Source organism: Alligator mississippiensis, chromosome 6 (genome assembly GCF_030867095.1).
Source record: "Alligator mississippiensis isolate rAllMis1 chromosome 6, rAllMis1, whole genome shotgun sequence".
In the NCBI taxonomy this organism is placed as follows: domain Eukaryota; kingdom Metazoa; phylum Chordata; order Crocodylia; family Alligatoridae; genus Alligator; species Alligator mississippiensis.
The window spans coordinates 4,376,455-4,394,646 of record NC_081829.1 but is presented as its reverse complement, the minus strand read 5'-3'; the positions used below and the strand labels follow the sequence as shown (position 1 = coordinate 4,394,646).

Below are 18,192 nucleotides of genomic sequence, written 5' to 3'. Positions count from 1 at the left end.
GTCTGAGCCTGCAGTGCTTGAAGTCACTAGGGGATCTAGTGACAGATAATAGAGCTAGCAGTACATTATGAATCTTGTAAATAAGTCTGAAGGACTCACTTGTGATACCAGGTTGTTTTCATGTAGTCAGTGTAGTGCTTCACTTCAGTGTAGAGTCTGATACCTTCTGCAGTTGGCTGGATTTTCAGAGGTGTAGCAGAGAGGGCTAATTAGGGAATTAAAAGACAGAGATTGAGCAAGGTGACTAAAAAGTCTATATACATGCTCCTAATTTTTTGTTTTTTTAAAGAATCATTAATGTTTTGCCCATATTGGAGAACAATGCCAGCTGTGAGCACTCTGGCATTCTAACACCTGAAGATCTTAGGGCTTTTCCTCAGCAGCTTGTGGAAACATCAGTATCTACTCTAGAGGTCTGGTTCCCAAGTACTGGTTCCAAGGCTGTCTCTCAAACCTTCCCATCCCTACTCTAACCCTGCTGCTAGCAATGATGGGAGTAGCATAACAGCTTTACCACTAGACCTGAGCAGGATTTAACCATGGTGTCTGAATAGGGCTTGCTGTAGTCTACGCAGCACCAGGTCAGATGCACATTTGTAGTCAGCAGCGGTTCCCTGCAGTAGGCAAGGCCATAGAAACTTTAGTTTCTGTTCACTTTGATGTTGGAATGTAACAGCTGCATGTGTATCTGAATAGAAAGAACAGCTTATGGCATGAGTTAAATGGATCATATATCCTTTCCAGTCTGGTTTCTAAGGTGAAGGACAAGAGCAGAGTATATATAACTCCTATTTCATTTCCTCTCTTTTACAAATTGCAGGAACCCTGCCACCCTCCCAGTTCTTTCCCTCTTCCTCTTACTTCTTAGCTGTTTACTATTGACCCTCCCTTCTTCAATCCCCATGTTCCTCTAGCTCCAACAGTCTTTAAACGCCTTCTGCTTCCTTTCACTTTACTTCCACATTGAGAACCTTTACAGCACAGAGGAAGTTTATTAGAGAGAAAGGACTGTCCTGTCAATCTGAACATAGGAGAACTCTTGAATCCCTGTCTGAACCAAGTGTTTCTCTCGCATGTAATCTCATTCTCTACTTCAGTTTCCCCATTAGTAGAGCAGCGCCCTGGTCTGTTAGTAGAAAAGTGCCCTGCTTCTACTAAGTACTATTATTACAATAAAAGATGAGAAGAACTAGACTTACCACTGATTCTGCAAACCTCTTTGAGAAGATCTTCAAACCCTAAAAATACACAGCAAGATGCTTGAAGTAGCCATAAATTCACTAGCAAAGTGCATCTGATTCACAAACAGAATTTTTACAGCTTTAAAACCTGCTTCCTTAACATTCAGTGTATGCAACAATTCATCTCATGGGATACCTATTTATGTATCAGGTTTAAATGCCATATGCTAGGTAACCTGGCTGAATGTAAAACTGGGCAACAGAGCCAACTGTTTCCTGCTGAGAGAGAACTGGGAACACCTTTGAGTTTCACTCCTGTTCCTTGCTGTATGAGAAGCTTTATAACACGGTCATAGTCTGAATAATAACTATGAACATGATATTACGAGAGCAGGGATCCTGTACTTACTCGTTATCTGAATTCTAGAACAAATCTGTAATACTACAAATGAAAGTAGGAATTTACAAATCCAGTGTCACCATTAATAAAGATTCTGCACTCAGAATTCAGCTGATATATTTCTCGGGGATGTAAAATGGAAAGCAGAGCCAATTTGCTTGTCTGTTGTTTTGAAGGATTGGCAATGCTAGCGGGAGTAGAAACTTGAGTTTGTCAGTTAATAAATGAAATATGACATAGATGCATATAGGATGTAAACGTGTTCTGATCTAAAGCCGGGTGAAGACTCCTATTGATGTCACTGGACTTTTAACAGGTTCATGGTAAAAAGAAAGAGGTTGTTTGTACTCAGTCCATTTTTGGACCCTAATGCCATCTTAAATGCTTCTTATCCTTGAAATTTACAGCACACAGCAATATATTTTAACAGTGCTTCTATTTTCCAGGTAAGGGAAAAAGAAGAAAATCCAGACTTTGCTAGTGATCTTTTTATGCAGACTCTGTCTCCTTGAGAAACACAAAAAAGCTACTAAAACAGCACATGCAATAAAAAAAAAAAGTATATTTTAAAATCCACACCAAAGCCTGGTCACAAATAAAAGTGTGTAAAGTATTGCCTACTAGTGTAAAATTATCCTACTTTCTTTAGTGAGATTAAGGTCGGTAGCATCTTCTCCTCGGTCATCAGAAACAACTGCTCTGTATATTCCCTCATCCGCTTTGGTAATCTAGCAAAATATTTAAAAAATTGAAAAAGTTAGAATTAAGTGCCAATGAAACTAGTCCTCTGTAAGCTTTTCCTATATAACTTTGTCCATACACATCTATCCCAACCTGAGATATCCTTGCTGTTCCTGTTGTGGATCTCACCTTAGCAGAGATTCCACTCACATGGTCTGTCTCGTGGTTTTGATATGTGAAGTTTGTTTAAAATTAACATGAAAAACTGAGAACAAACCTAGCACTGCAGAAAGGAAAGTCTAGTTCCTTAAGTCACTTCACTGCTTAGTCCTCTTTATTCATCTGCTAATGCTTCTTGGGGCAAGGATCTGTAGATTTTCAGGCCAAAAGTGATTACTAGATCATTGGTCTGACATCGTGTGTACACAGATCATCATATTTCTTTCAGTTACTTTGGTACTAAACCCAATAACTTGTGTTTGACTATATCAGATCTTCCAGAAAGGGATACAATCTTGATACGAAGACTTGGAGAAGACAGCACATTTTGTAGTTTCAATTTTTGGCTTTAACTTTGAGACATTAGTTCTTGTTCCATTCTATCTTCTATATTTGTACACTGCTTTGCACATTGTGTGTGCTGCCCAAAACAAATAGCATATTTAAGTGATATCCCTTAAAAGATCCTGAGTTGCACTGTTTTCTTTACCTTTTTAATCCGAAGAACTCCAGTCCCAGTCTCTGGGTCAAACTGACCACCTGATCGTGATTTTTTATTGAAGAACCATTCAAAGCTGGTGTCCTTTCTCAAGTTTGCTGCCTGTTTGAAATAAATCAGAATATTGATTTATCTGAATGCCAGGATATCTTTTTTTTATATCAGCTTTCCTAAGAGGTTGCCCCTCTACTTGGTGAAGCTTCTTTCCTTGTTTTTAGAACTGTTAAGATTCCTGGCCAGGATGTTCTGTCATTTGCCTTTCATCTATAAGCATCTATCCATTTGTTGGATTGGATGTTACTTAGGCCTCTTCAGGTATACAGTGGGAGTATTTATAGATGGATGCACCTGTATGCAGCATCACCTATATGTCACTACGTACCTTGCAAGTAAGTAGCACTTCACAGTCCTCAGTAACCTTCCATTGCAAATTCTCTATAAAATGAGGTCCTACAAGAGAACAAAGTCTTGCTATTCATTCTTGTAACTTGGATTTTCGTGTAAGACATGATCATGGCGCCACCTCATGGTAAGCTACAATGAGTGGCTTCTAAAAATGACAGGCACCCATCAAACTGCAGAAGGCACTGCTACATATTCTATAGTTTTTTTATTTCCTGAGACTGACATTTGTTTTCTTAAAATTCTGGTAAGTCACTCTTTCCAGCAGCTTCTTTGATTTAGTAACTGTTGCATGGCAAGTCAATATTGAGAGGTTATAAATACTCTGCCGATGGATTGCAAAAAATAGTTAACCTACACACCTTCCAATCCGCTCCCCTGATACGCACTAACTGCATCATTACTGACTCATGTCAGAAGGCAAATTGATCTTTCCAATTTAATCATTTTACTCTTTTCCCTGAAAGGTGTGGGTTTTTTTTACAAACTTCCTTATTCATCAGTCAAAGTGTGGGAGAGAGAGAGAGGAGAAGGTGCTTTTTCCTTCAATAAACTTTCCCGGATATGCTGGTCACCACATGGAAATGTAGTTGGGTCTGAGCCCTAAAATATGCATTTTGATTGAACTTTTGAAAAGATTCAAGGGTGTTCAAAGGTAGGGTTCTAGTTCAGGAAGCCTCTACTAGGCAAAACTGACAACATGGCCCTGAACTATTGAAATAATTTAAACTTTAGTTTGGTTTGATTTTAAATAGCCTGCAAGCAGTAACCTAAATAAGACGCCCTATCTTGAGACTGAAACCAATTTATATAAGACTATACAGAAGAGAACAATTGACCTTTCATTTAAATTTTGGGGACTCAGTAAAATATGCTTGTTTCACCTTTTGCTATAAAGCTATTACCAGGCCTGCCAAAGTCAGAGGCCCTGGGACTATCTTACCTTGCTTTTTCTTCCATTCTCTCCGCTTAGCAGCAGCCTCTTCTGCTACTTTATCAAAAGCTGCAAAAACAGTAATGGAACAGAATCAACCAAAGTGCATTGAACTACTTTTAAGTCTCCTCTCCATGTAGCATAGCATACATTCCTGATCAGGAGGGCTGCTAGTCTGAGATTGCCATACAGCGTATATGTGATTAAAAAATGTCTGTTATCTCAGTTAAGTGTTGTTATTCAGTATAGAAACGTTGACAATGCCAGTTTTACAACCCTTTCATTGTACTAGGTGTTCCCCATGTAATATTTATTTTCAAAATTTCAAACTACAGTAAAGAGGCTTTGAAGCCTCAATCTTTATGCAGTTAGCGTTTCTAATGATTAAATAGGTATTTTGGATGGGCAAGGAATGCAGGGCTGAGTCAACAAACTTGAAATATTTCAAAGGATGTGTGTTAGAAATACTAAGGTATAAAGAACTGATAAAGGCTGCACATTTTTGTGGGGAAGAATTTAAATTAGCAAGTAGCAAAATTTCTATTTCCAAAGAGCTAACAATGTTTCCTTGACCAGCACACAGAGCATAGAGAGTTTGGGGGTGTTTTTTGCATGGGCTTTTACTGGGATAACAGTTGACTCTAGTTTCTTTATTGCTTAAGTTCAGTTTAATTTAAGCAACAAGCTGGTCACAACTGTAGATTTTCAGGCCAATGTTAGGGTAAAGATAAAATAATTATAAATCACAATACACATCATCTTCCTGTATGTAGTAATACATAGTAGGATCAGAGTACATTATGCCACAGGGCTATCCCGCTTATTGGGCTTTGTGGGCTGGATCCAGACTGCATGGCTGCTTATTGGCCAGATAGGTCACTGCCAGTGGTGGGGCAACAGCTTGTCAGGGTGGCTGATGGAGCCACTGTGTTAGCACAGCTTCCAAACCCAAGAGGTAAATGCTACTGCTGCCAACTTGCATCACCAATAGTGACTGAAGACCCCAAATTCAGTTGCTGGCAAGGAGCAGGGAGGGGGGAAAGTGGTGGTAGTATTTACTCCCTGGGTTCCAGAGCTCTACCAGTGCAGTGGCTCTAGAGCTAGCCTGACAAGCCCCACCGGCTGCAATTTAATGCCTCATGGGCCACATGTGGTCTGCAGGCCACCAGTTGAACAGTCCCGCTTTATCAGAATAATATGTACACAGCAAATAAAGAAGAAAATGTCTGAATACAGATGTAAGGCTCTGATGCTATAGGAAGGCCAGATTTTATTATCTAGATCTCCATATATAAAACCAAAGGCCTGGAGAGAGAAGTGCTAAAGAGCCATTTGGATAGATTCTACGTAAAGGAAGGTTCACAGATACTGATTAAGTGTATTAAAATAAACACTTGATAACTTCAATCACTTCCCCTAATATAACTATGGGAAACACTTTATAGAGATTAGGTTATACTCTCTAGAGGCCTGTTCCTGCTTGTGGAAGTCAATAGGGAAATTCCCACCAAGTTTAAGGGTCTTTATTAGAGGTCTTGAATCTCTACTTACTGTCATCAACAAGAGCTAGGGTGAACTGGTTCTTCGCTTTTCCATCTTGTAGTTGGGCTGTGTATGTCCCTTTGTCATCTTCACAGAAGTTCTGGATTATCAATTCTATGAGGCCATTTGCTCTGTCAAAGTTTATCTTATGTGTCTATGCAAGACAAAGTACTCATGGTAAAGTAGACATTTTCAGTAGGGAAACAGTCTAAGGGCCAAATCCTAGAACTGTGACTCCACTGTATATCACCACTGTCAGGTAGCTATAACAGAGCCAGAGCTATAACAGACTCCCTCTCTTTCCATATTGTTTACTTAACCTGGTGTATTCATGGTCCACAGTTTGGCCCCATAATAAATGTTGTTAAATAGTTTTTTTTTCAACATAAAATATAAATCTATATAAACTTATTTAATGGTTTGCAGGTTATATATAAAACCTGCTCAAAGTAATTCCCTGGAAAACAGCTCAATTAAGAGAAACTTTCCATTGCGTCTTGCATGTAATGATGGAGTCTTCCTGACTGCATAACAGAGACCTTTCAGTTCACCAAGTCTCTGTGTGTCTGCATGGATTTTTATGTAAGTAGAAACCATATACTGCAATTAACCATACATCTGGGTGGCAGTGCAGGTGACATTTCTGTCCTTGGAGTCTGTCCAGTCACTAGTGTGTTAGATTTCATAGATTCATAGATTTCATAGACATTAGGGCTGGAAGGGACCTCTCAAGATCATCGGGTCCAGCCCCCTGCCCAAGGGCAGGAAGTCTGCTGGGATCAAGTAATCCCAGGAAGATAAGCATCCAAGTGGGTTTTAAAGGCGTCCAGAGTGGGTGCTTGCACCACTTCTGGGGAAAGTCTATTCCAGACTCTGAGGACTTGGACAGTAAAGAAGACTGAACATAAATGCACATAATACACATAAATGTACACCCTTAAATCCATCAGAAATTAAAAAATATTACGTGTCATTAATCTTTGCCAACCTGTTTACTGTGAGGAAATATTACCATTATCATTATGTTCACTGCTTAAACATGCATTACAACATAATCACGTGAGAAAAAGCATTACTGTAGTAGATAAAGTCTTGTATAATTTTCCTATATACCTTCTGTCTCTAGAAAAAACATTGTAATAAAGCCTTTTAAATGCTTTGGATCTAACTTATCACAGTATCTCCATTCTCTTGCTATTTTGATATTGTTAGTTAACACTTAAACCAGAGGCAGATAGTTTTGTTTCTATTTAATTTGGAATTACCTAATTCCTTCTCCCTCCTTCCCCCCCATCTTGCAGTCCAGTCTTATACACTTTAAAAAACCATATGGTATTAGGTTCTGAGATGGGAAGGCCAAGAAGGAGTTAATATCTTTTTTTAAATATACAGGAATGTAGGAGTACTTTGCAACACATGATACAATGTTATTTTCAGTATCACAGATTTAGAAATAGATCACATGCATCTACTCTCAAAAGCTTGAAGATTTGTATCTATCCAATTCAAAGAGGTAGTGTGGAAACTGGAAACCTGACAGCTTTGCTGGGTTTACAGAAGGAAAAATATACAAGTCTATCAAATTGGCAAAGATGGTATTTCTTAACATATATTTAGCCAGAGCTAACTTGTACATACAGGACTGAATTTGCTAGTCCACCAGGGTCACTTGTAATGTCAAGTGAACATCGAGGGCTTAGGATTGTTCCTAGACAATCCCTCTTGCAGAGGAAGTCTCTGCTGGAGCAGATTGTCAGAGGTGCCTCAGCTACCTCATGTATCAGGTAAAGTATATGGACAGAGCTAGGTTTGGTGAACAATCTCCTCCAACCCTGGGTTCAAATATAGTGCTGTTATGTCCTAGTGCCAAGAAGGGTAATGTCAGAATTTTAAAACACATACCGGAGTGCTTGTAAGCTCCTTCTCATTGAAGATTAAATGTAGCTCTGCATCTGGTGACAGCTTTTCAACCTCCAACCACAACCGCACTTCCCCTTTCTCAAGAACATCAATGTTCCACCCAGAAATCAGCTTAATCACTAGGAAACAAAGGGAGTGTGGTGGGTCAAGGGGATTTAGGATGAAATTCTGATTCAATTGAAATCAGTGGGATTTCTGCCACTGACCTCAGTTAGGTCAGGATTTCCACATTATTGTAGATTACAGAGTGGTCAAAAACATTAAACACTATTACTTCTACTTACACGGGTTTTTGATTTCATGGCTAAGTTTCAGCAGGTTGTCCAGTTCTGAAATGCAAAAAGCAGCACATGATTTAGATTAATCCAGCAAAATTGACCACAAACCTCCTTTTCAGTTTATGTTTATATTAGATCCTTGCCCATTCTGGTCAAGTCAAAAGTCAGTTTAAACCTAAAAGTCCACTGGGCTAGTGTGGTGAAGGAATTCCAGTTTCTCTAGCCAAAGGCACATAAGGACTAGCATCATGTCTGACCACAAGTGTCTTCTCAGTTTGCATAATGGCTTTCAGTACGAGTCTGAAACAAGGCTTCAACATACACCTTTGCAGTTGTAGCAAGGCATCTTACCCCCCTAGGCACTACATCTGAGCATCCAGATCAAGTAGAACCCAATAAATATGAAACATATCATAGTTTAAGGGATTAATTGAAGCTGGGAAAATAAATCCTAGTTTGATAGAAATAAGAAGTTGCTATCTATATTGCAGCACCGATTCATGGAAAGGTTTTAAAAAATCCTAAATTACCATGGCATCACATTCATATACTGTCAGAAAGTGTGAGAAAATTTTCTTTCCATTCCACTTTAGTGCAATCTTCATTTTTTTTTCTAATACTATAAAGACAGTTGCATCTGGTCATTCAAAGAATAGGAAATGATCTTTCTAATGATATTCCATTCTACAATTTCTCCCTCTTCTTTTAGAAGGAGCTTTTTGTCTGACCATTCAGAATTAGATGATTTTGGCATACTGGAAAATTTCTGAAATTGTTATTTTTTACCTTCTTGTGTTAAAGTATGGCTGGCAGAGATATCATCATCCACATCTGTTACTTCCACTGAATATGTCCCCAGATCCTTTTCTGATGGATCCTTCAGTATGAGCTTAGATCTGAGGGAAGGAAAAGAAAAACACATTATGCTTAGTTCTAGGCTGAAGCTAGAAGGATATAGTTTGTAAAACTAGAAGGCAAGTGGAACACTTTACATGTAATGCTGGGATAGCAGAGCCAAATTGTTTGAAAGCATTAGCAACAGACTGGCATTGATGCATTGATGCTGATGGCTTGCTTGAACTCCATAAACCACGCTACAGTTGGAAGTCAAGACAGTGGTCCAGACTTGCTTAAGAAATAGGAGCAATGGCCAAATTGATTTCTGGTGTAATTTCCACAGTGTTGTTTGATGGAGAACAGGGACCGGAAATTTTCATAAGACTGGGAGTTTGGGTTTATTTCAGATTAACTGCACAACTGTTCAAAATGTATATCTGTATTTTATCCAAAGTCTGAAGGGAGAAAAAGGGTTTTACATTTTTTAAGCTGGTTCTTTCCTCCACCTCTGCTGGAAGGATTGAACATCTGTATTGCAGGGTGAAAACATTGTTTTCCAAAGTCTCTCTGGGAAGCCTTTTGCTCTGAAGCTTTTTTCCCCAGATTAGTGGGTTGTGTGTCTCCTGGTCCACATTTTAAAACTTGTTTTCCCAAAGTGCATTGCATTGCCCACTCACTTGTTATCTTGATCTTCAGTCCTAACTCGGTCAGGATCTGGAGGTCCCTCATAATCCTTTGACCAAATAAACTCAGAGGAATCACACATCTCAGGAGTTTCAAAGGCCATGTAAATGAATCCGTCTTCATCCACTCCAAGTTCAATCTCATTTATGCCTGCAGAAGAGAAAAATCTGTCTTTCACCCAAGCAAAGCAGGACACAACTTCTATGCTGACAATTTAACTTTTCTCTTTGTCTTGGGGACAAAGCAACAGAGACTGGATCTTTATGCAGACATATGTATATTTTCCAGACAAGTCAATTTCTGAATTGTGGCAACTGGATTTGGCTCTGTACCTTTTAATCTTGTGGCTGTATTTGTCAGTGTATTTTGTTAAGAACTTGGAATTAAACATGCAATAAGCAAATTCTTAATAATATTTCTAAGAAACCTGTCTTTGGAATATCCCTTTAAAAATCAAAGTGGGTATCCCTGAGGTATAAACGAAACCTCTCTTTTGTGTATAATTGGGCTGTTATGATAAATATTTTTCCCCAAAGAAAATTAGACAAATTCATCTTTGCTGTAACTCTAGTGAAATAAAATCAGACTGGTTTATGCTAGCGCTAAATTACAGTCCCATTTTGCCTTGCTAAATTAGATGTCTATAAAGACTGTACAACAAAAGCACCTTATTTCTTCTGCAAATAGTACATTTATGATGAATGATCATAGTATCATAGTATCATAGTAGCTAGGGTCAGGAGGGACCTGAACAGATCATCTAGCCTGGCCCCCTGCCACAGGCAGGAATGAATGCTGGGTTCACAAGACCCCAGACAGGTGATTGTCCAACCTCCTCTTGAATTTGCCCAAGGTAGGGGCGAGGACCACTTCCCTGGGAAGTTGGTTCCAGATTTTGGCCACCCTAACTGTAAAATATTGCCTTCTGCTCTCTAACCTAAACCTTTTCTCCATCAGCTTATTACTGTTGTTCCTCATCACCCCAGGTGGTGCTGGGGAGAAAAGGGCTCTACCTATTTGCTGTTGATTTCCCCTGATGAGCTTGTAGGCAGCCACCAGGTCCCCCCTCAGCCTCCACTTGCTGAGGCTGAACAGGTTCAGGTCCCTCAGTCTCTCCTCGTAGGGCCTGTCCTGCTGCCCTCTCACCAAGCGGGTGGCCCTCCTCCGAACCCTCTCCAGGCTGGCCACATCCCTCTTGAAGCGCGGCACCCAGAACTGGACGCAGTACTCCACCTGCGGCCTGACCAAAGTCACAGAGAGGGGGAGGATCACCTCTCTGGACCGGCTTGAGATGCACCTTTGGCTGCATGACAAGGTCTGGCTGGCCTTGCTGGCTGCGGTCTGGCATTGGCGGCTCATGTTCATCTTGGAGTCAATAATGTCTCCAAGATCCCTTTCTGCCTCTGTGCTTTCAAGAAGGGAACTCCCCTTGATAACATGTACTAACTGCAAGCCTGTTTGTAACTCGCTTCCATCTGCAGTGTGGATGAAGCTGCCACTCTCAAATACATTACAGACTTTTGTGAATGGCATAAAATGAACTCAGAAAGGAAGGATGATGCAGTGGGTGAGAAACTGGCTAAAGAGCTATGTTAAAGTCCCTAGCCTCTCCATGGCTCAGTTCCCCATCTCCCCAAGAGGTGAAGCAGCCCTTCCCTACCTCACTGGGGTGCTGTGAGGATTAATGTTCCGATGAATATGAGGCACTCGGAGATGGTAATAAGAACCCTGTAAGCGTCTTAGATAAACAGTCAACATTTCCCTTCAAGCTACTGCCTGGGCAATCTACCTAGTGTTTTTTTTATTGAACAGAACTTGACAGACATATAATATAGTCACCCTTAGTTGCATACCTGGTTTGGTTTTAACCACCACAGGATCTGAGGGAACTGAAGGAGGACCAGCCCCTGCTTTGTTCAGTGCTCGTACTTGAAAAATGTAGCATTTCCCTGTCTCCAAGTCAGAAACCTGTGAAAACAAGGGTAATAAATAAGGAGAGCATTAAATGATAAGGAAGGCTTGGAGACTTCGTGTCTATACAAACCCTCATGTGGGTGCTGGATACTGGCTGCTTATTTATTTGCTTCCATTCTTCTGACCCTTCTTCACACACTTCTATGTGATAGCCAGTGATTGGACCTGCTCCAGTATACAATGGTGCTTCCCAGCGTAGCATCAGGGATGTGTCTCGCACTTCAGTGCACCTCGCATCATAGGGGGGTCCTGTTTCAAGGAAGGTAAGATTGTCAAACAATAGCATTAAAAAATAAATGGCACAGTAATGTGCCTCAGAGCACAAGGTGGGTAGGCTGATGGCAACGTATGAATACAGGGCCCAGGAGAGGTCCTGTTAGCAGAAACTGCTTAGCAGGTATTCTATAACAACAACCACATTTACTTATTTCATAACCCCTGCACTGATATATTATACAGAGAGCCTAGCACAATCTGTCAAGATTCCCCATGCTTTGAAAATAGGATCTGAGAGCACTGGGCTTCTAGCCGGTTACAGGAAGGATGGCAGGGATCTTATATGAATTACTTTTACTGAAGTAGTGCCTAGCAGTTGCAGTCAGGAACCAGAACCCCACTGCACTGCATGCTGTGTGAACAGGACAAAATCATGGTCTCTGCCCCCAAATAGCTTCTCTCCATGCTGTGAAGATGGGATTTCTAAGCATGAAGACTCCCAACATTTCTCACTTGGTAGCATGTTTTTGGGGAGGGGCTCTGGAACATTTTCCTGGTTGCTTACATGTGTTAATCTTACCTGGCTGTGGCATGGTCCATTCCTCACATTTGAATAAGTCACTAGGTTGAGACATTTTCCCAACTCCAGCCATATTCACTGCACAAGCACGGAACTCATAGGAGTGCCCTTTTTCGAGGTTGGTCACCTTGGGATCAGAAGCCGAGGGATAATATTAGTAGAACCTTGTATAGCGAAAAGTGTTTGTAATTTGAACCTTAAGGCCATATTTTTATGATGGTACACAAGGATCTTATGAACAATCCCCAAGTCACCCTCCCACCCATTAGCAAAGAGATTTTGTAGATAACTCAGTGCATCAATTAGAATCATCCTGCTTAAGCATCATATTAGGAAAGAAAAGAGAGATATTGTCAAATGGTAGTGTTGCCCCTTGGGCCTGAGCACTTAGCTAAAAGTTGAGATCTCACAGGGTTGTTTCTGCTCTGTGATATGAATCAGGCATTTTCTTGATGGAATCTTGTCTTCTTATGAAAAAAGCAAATGGGGTTGTATCCTTGAGAAAAGAGAAGCAGGAAGTTTCCTTGCTCAGGAATCCTTCAAGTCAGCCACTCTAGCAAGTGCTGTGCCCAAGAAGTCATGTCTTCCTGCTTTTATTAAAGGTCACACTCAAAGCTCCTGCTCCTGGCTTTCTGCTCCAAAACACACAGCCTGCAACTAGAATCCCAGTTTCTATGTATGCAGACAGGGAACTGCTAACTCCACACAACTTATCTTTCACCTGTCTTGTGGCCTAGTGCTTTGGGCAGTAGCTTCATAGCTCCCAGCTCTTTACTGCCTAAAGAGGTTTTATTGAACTTAATTAACTTTCTGTTAATTCCAAAATAGATCTCACAGTCATCCTGTAAAATAATTCAGAAAGGATACATGTGATGCTGAGTTATGATGAATTAGAATTAACAAGAATATTGTGTTATTCAGAACTCTTCAAATAGCCCCAGAATGTGCTGTGGGACAGACCTGAACAGAGCTTCATTGCAAGATCTGACACAGAGACCATCAGACTTTCTGGGGCCCTCAAAGCTGTGGGATGAGGAAGTATTTTTGGAGGAGGGAAAGGGAAAGGTCTTGGCTACAGAAGTATCAGTGCCTACATTTACAGACACAGCTTCCCAATACCTTTCTCAGAAACACAGCATGGAATATGAAACTGATACCTTATAGGTTCGTTGGGGAATAGGCTTAATATTGATTTCATGCCAGTCTTCCTCAGAGTCATCATGCTGATCCAGGAAGTAGCCCAGAATCTTTCCTCCCCCTTTGTGCTTTGGGGGTTTCCATCCAATGACCATATCATTCTTCCCACAGCTCAACAGGGCAAAGTCACGTGGTGCTGATGGACAAGCTATATGATAATGGTGAGAGAGAGAAAGAAAAGAAAATATAAAATGTAATAGAAGCTTGCAATCCAGTTGGAGACCAAGAAAATAGCTGTGGAAGTTGAGTTACTTGGAATGACTTCTCAGCACCAGGCACGTTCTTATCAAGCTTGATTGTAATTTATACTACAGCCCCTTTACATCACTTGAGCAGTGTAAAGGGATATTAAAGGCCTAATTTCCATCCAAATTGTTTGAGAGGAGGATTTTGGAGATTTTCAATCCTTTTGTGCCTTGTTCTGTAATTTTAGCTGTTGATGGGCAGACACAAAGGAGACAGGAGTGAAGACAGTGATGTGATAGATTGGAGAATGATGAAGGGGAGTTATGTGACTGGAGCGAGGGTTCCAGATAAGCTGGGTGTGTAATTATACATGTGGCCTGGACTAGAGTAGTGCAAGAAACTGACCCAGATTCTCTGCTTCTTTCACCATGCACAGTCATTTACGCTAGTGCAAAATGACTGCAGTGAAGGTGTAACACTACAACAGAGGTGTAACTCTACAATTACTTCATGCACATACAAAGAATGCAAGTTGGTGGAGAATCAGGCCCACTCTACTTCAGTGAGATGCTGGATGTAGCTATTTGTAAATGGTTTGACCTACCTGTGTGTAAAAGACATTTATGAAGGAGCTCTATTTCTATGTGGGGGCATGTGTGTACAGTACACTACTTACCAATAGCTGGCCTGACAATAATGGGATCAGATTTTGGTGAGCTTTCACTCAGTCCTGCTTCACTGACAGTTTTCACACAAAACTCATACTCCTTCCCTGTCTGGAGTCCAGGAACAGTGAACCTATAAGAGATGATTAATTGGTTTGCTTTCATCTATTCAAAGCACAGGCAAAATGTATCCTTGAACAAATAGTTTATCCTTTTCTTAAACTAACACCTTATAATTTAAAATGCTGTTATTTACCATTAGAGTTGAAACTCCACGGAATCATACAAATTACATAAATCACTTTCTCCACTTTATACACTACGTTATGCTGCCCTTTCAGCATCTGATGAAATGAACTTGAGTTCACAAAAGCTTGTACTCTTGATATATTTTATTTAGTTGGTCTATAAGGTGCAAATCTACCCTGCCTTCATATAAATGGTGACATATCAATCAATTGGCAAATACAGGTTAGATTTTGAGAGGTGCTGAACTTCTCCTAAGCCTTGACAATTCCCAGTGAAATCACTGGGGGTTTCAGGCATTCAGCACTTCTCGAAAGTCAATACCTAGAAAAGATATTTTAGTGGGTCTTTCTACAGCACAGCAACCTTAGAAAGAAAGGGTGTTTAGTGGCAGGGAGTTTAATCTGACTGCTCAGATTATTATTCACATCAGTATCCCTTTATATTGCTCTGCCAGTGGAAAGGGGCCATAAATTACATTTTATACAAATTTTATGCAGATTAGTGTGCAGGTGGCTTAGAGTACATGAGAAGCAGGTGCATGAGAGTCAGCCTGACAGATTTTTGTGCTCTAAACTTCAAGTGTCCCATAAGCACAGAAATCACAGCTGATGCACCACAGTTTCACAGTGGAGGACAACTGTACTCACTTGTCACATGTCACTGGTTTATTGTTGACAGTTTGCCATTCTTCTGTTCCAGTCTCCCGACAATATATGTAATAGCCAATGGCCTCCTCCTCCTTCACCTTATCCCAATGCACAACAACAGACGTCTTGGTGTCTCTGAAGGCAAGGACCTGAGAGGGAGGTGGAAGGGGAGCTAAAAAGGAAAAAGTGGAACAAAAAGGAGTTTATTTTATTTATGAATGCTAACTCACTTCCATAGGTAAATTGAGATGTTTGATCTCCTCTTGGCCAGAACACCATTTCCCATATCAGAGCGTAACCAAGGGCATCGTTTCCCATATCAAAGTGTCGTGAACACATCACTGCAAGATGACCGTGTTTGGATTCATCAGATCTCATTCTCTTTCTATTTCCACCAGTGTCCAATACTACCATTTCCAACATCACCACAGCACTATCATTTCTACCAGTCAGTCCACTGGTTGCAACAGAGTTATGCTTGCTTTACAGCTGTCAAAACCAGAAAAGAAGCATGTGCAATTTGGGGGCAAAAAAAGCATACATATCATTCTGCAAAATGGCAGCAGCATGCAACAGCATGGACAACATCTGGACAGCTCTGAAATGAAAGGAGGAAAAAGACAAATGCAAAGGCTCCATGGCTGAACTTTTCCCCAACCTATGAGAAACAAGGGTTTGAGTCCATGTATCCTTATATTCTAGATGTCTCAAGCCAACAAGGAAAATAAAACACTCATGCCCACAAAGACTGAAAATGTATTTCCCCAACAAAACACCCCATTTCCTCTTGCTGTTCCTTTTAGAGCCCTAATAACAGACTGCTTCACCCACCCTGGTAGAAGAAAGCTGTTTCATTCCTTTGGGCACCATTATATACATCATCTGTCTTATAGAATGCACAATATATGAAGCCCTTGAATGAGACCCAGAAGTGTGCTTGGAGGAGAATATTGGGATTTCAACTGTTTCATTTTTTTACCATTTTTAATTCCAGCCTTATTGCTTGGTTAGATTTACATTGTGTGGTGGCCAGCTACAAAGTAATGAAACATGGATTTAAGGCTTTGAGAGACTTCCTGAAGTCAAAGTGAGCTCTGTACAATGGCCTAACATAAAGGGTCAAGGAACAGGAAAGGAAGTGTGTTAAAGTTACAAGATACCGCCTTTTCCATATTGTTTGTATAACTCATGATTTTGATGATTACCTAATTTTGTTCCAGGAGATACGGGCTCACTGGGCAGGGACGGCTCACTCACGCCATATTTGTTAACAGACCTCACACGGAAACAGTAGGATTTTCCTTTAACAAGATCAAAGACTGCAAATCTTGGGGATGCCACGGGGATATCCAGATTAACCATTTGCCAGCAGTTGCTCCCTGCAATTGACTGGAAGGGAAAAGTTGTGATTTAAAATCCAGAGAAATCAGAAACTTCTCAAGCAGTAACACCGTTACACTTTAGGGCAAGGGAATACTGGGGCAGAGGTGGATTCTGAAGTTTTGTCACTGTGTAGTTCCTCTCACCCTCTTCATGCTTGATGGGCCTGGGAAGGGTTACACCATCCACAACGCTGTTACAAACTCCTTAATATAACTCTGCAGCCATGCTGTGGCATGAAGAAGAAAGACTCCATCTCATCTCCCCTGTTTGCATTCATTATCCGACCCAACTTTGTCGGCCAGGCACCAGATCTGGATTTGAGTACTTGTAACTGTGGATCTAGGGAAAGGTTAGCCAGGGCAGCTTGGAAACTGCTGTCCTCTGGCTATCAACACACTGTGGATGTACTGGCAACAGCTGCGGAAGCTTCCCCACACACTGCCCTCTCACGGTGTCCCATTCTAGATCTGCACTGACACCATTTAGGGAGACAAAAATAATTCACCTTCTGCCAAGATTATTATCAAAGGAACCAACTGTGCTGGTGGCTTTTTGATAAGGAGGACCCTCTCCTTAAGGAACTGAGACTTACCAAGTCATTTTACACAGACCACCTCTAAAGTGTCATCAGCTGTTCTCTGTTACTGTTGACCTGTCTGACAGGTCTCTTAGTGGTGACATGTTCATGTTCTATAGCCCATGGCCAGTCTCCGAAGCAACAATTCTTGCCCTTTCATTGGTTATTTCCTTACCTTTTCCACATAGTAAGTCAGTGGCTCCCTGCCCCTAGGATCTGGTTCATCCCAAGCGAGGGCCACGTAATCTTCTCTGATCTCACTTGCGTGGACATTGGTGGGTGGCAGGGGGATTTTAATCTTTCCTATGGGAAGTCAGAATTTCATACTGACTCAATTATAACATAGCAGGAAAACTGTCTTTTTTAAACAGGTACATTTATGCCTTTCCAGTATTAAGTAAGATTCTTCAGCATGAAGAAGTCCTTGACCTTTTGGGAACATAATGGTAAACTACCCAAACTATTTGTTTATTTGCTAACTTTTGAGTGACCTTATGTCATTCCCACCAAATGAGGGGGAATTTATGAAAGTGAGTTTGACACATATGAAAATGTACCCCATATCTTTCTTTTGTTTTTAAACAAACTTTATACTGCTTCCTAGCCTCTAACTGTGGGCTTGATAGTCATAAGTTTAACCGTATCAAATGGCTTCATTATAAACCAGCCTAGTATTCTGGAATGTTTCTGTTTTTATGCAGTGTAAGAAAATATTTTCTTGTACATATTTTCCCCCTAACCTCTTTGGCATTGCTGTATTCTGAAAAGTGCTTCTTTATGAAAATCAGATTAAATATAAATTTAAAATTACCTTCCAGTTCATCTTTGGAAATGTCTATTTTCTTTCCATCATCATAAAGGATGGCTAGTGATTAAAAAAGTCAATATTATTCACCAAGGATAAGCCATGGGTTTAGAAGAAAGGCAAAGACAAAACTGAT

The 18,192-nt window shown here is 40.6% G+C and overlaps 1 protein-coding gene across 1 annotated transcript in view; it reads right to left on the bottom strand.

The window, feature by feature from the left end:
- MYOM3 (myomesin 3) overlaps window positions 1-18,192 on the bottom strand; it is a 42,434-nt gene that overhangs the window by 8,255 nt on the left and 15,987 nt on the right. The window contains exons 12-31 of the mRNA XM_006267979.4: window positions 18,063-18,116; window positions 17,427-17,554; window positions 16,497-16,680; window positions 15,292-15,463; window positions 14,407-14,528; window positions 13,505-13,692; window positions 12,348-12,474; window positions 11,622-11,800; window positions 11,431-11,545; window positions 9,571-9,727; window positions 8,843-8,952; window positions 8,063-8,107; window positions 7,761-7,897; window positions 5,868-6,012; window positions 4,326-4,385; window positions 3,363-3,430; window positions 2,972-3,082; window positions 2,222-2,309; window positions 1,200-1,238; window positions 100-205 (exon numbers count right to left, since the gene is read on the bottom strand). Of these exons, the coding sequence (XP_006268041.1) occupies window positions 100-205; window positions 1,200-1,238; window positions 2,222-2,309; window positions 2,972-3,082; window positions 3,363-3,430; window positions 4,326-4,385; window positions 5,868-6,012; window positions 7,761-7,897; window positions 8,063-8,107; window positions 8,843-8,952; window positions 9,571-9,727; window positions 11,431-11,545; window positions 11,622-11,800; window positions 12,348-12,474; window positions 13,505-13,692; window positions 14,407-14,528; window positions 15,292-15,463; window positions 16,497-16,680; window positions 17,427-17,554; window positions 18,063-18,116 (2,335 nt within the window). The remainder of the gene's footprint in view (window positions 1-99; window positions 206-1,199; window positions 1,239-2,221; window positions 2,310-2,971; window positions 3,083-3,362; window positions 3,431-4,325; window positions 4,386-5,867; window positions 6,013-7,760; window positions 7,898-8,062; window positions 8,108-8,842; window positions 8,953-9,570; window positions 9,728-11,430; window positions 11,546-11,621; window positions 11,801-12,347; window positions 12,475-13,504; window positions 13,693-14,406; window positions 14,529-15,291; window positions 15,464-16,496; window positions 16,681-17,426; window positions 17,555-18,062; window positions 18,117-18,192) is intronic.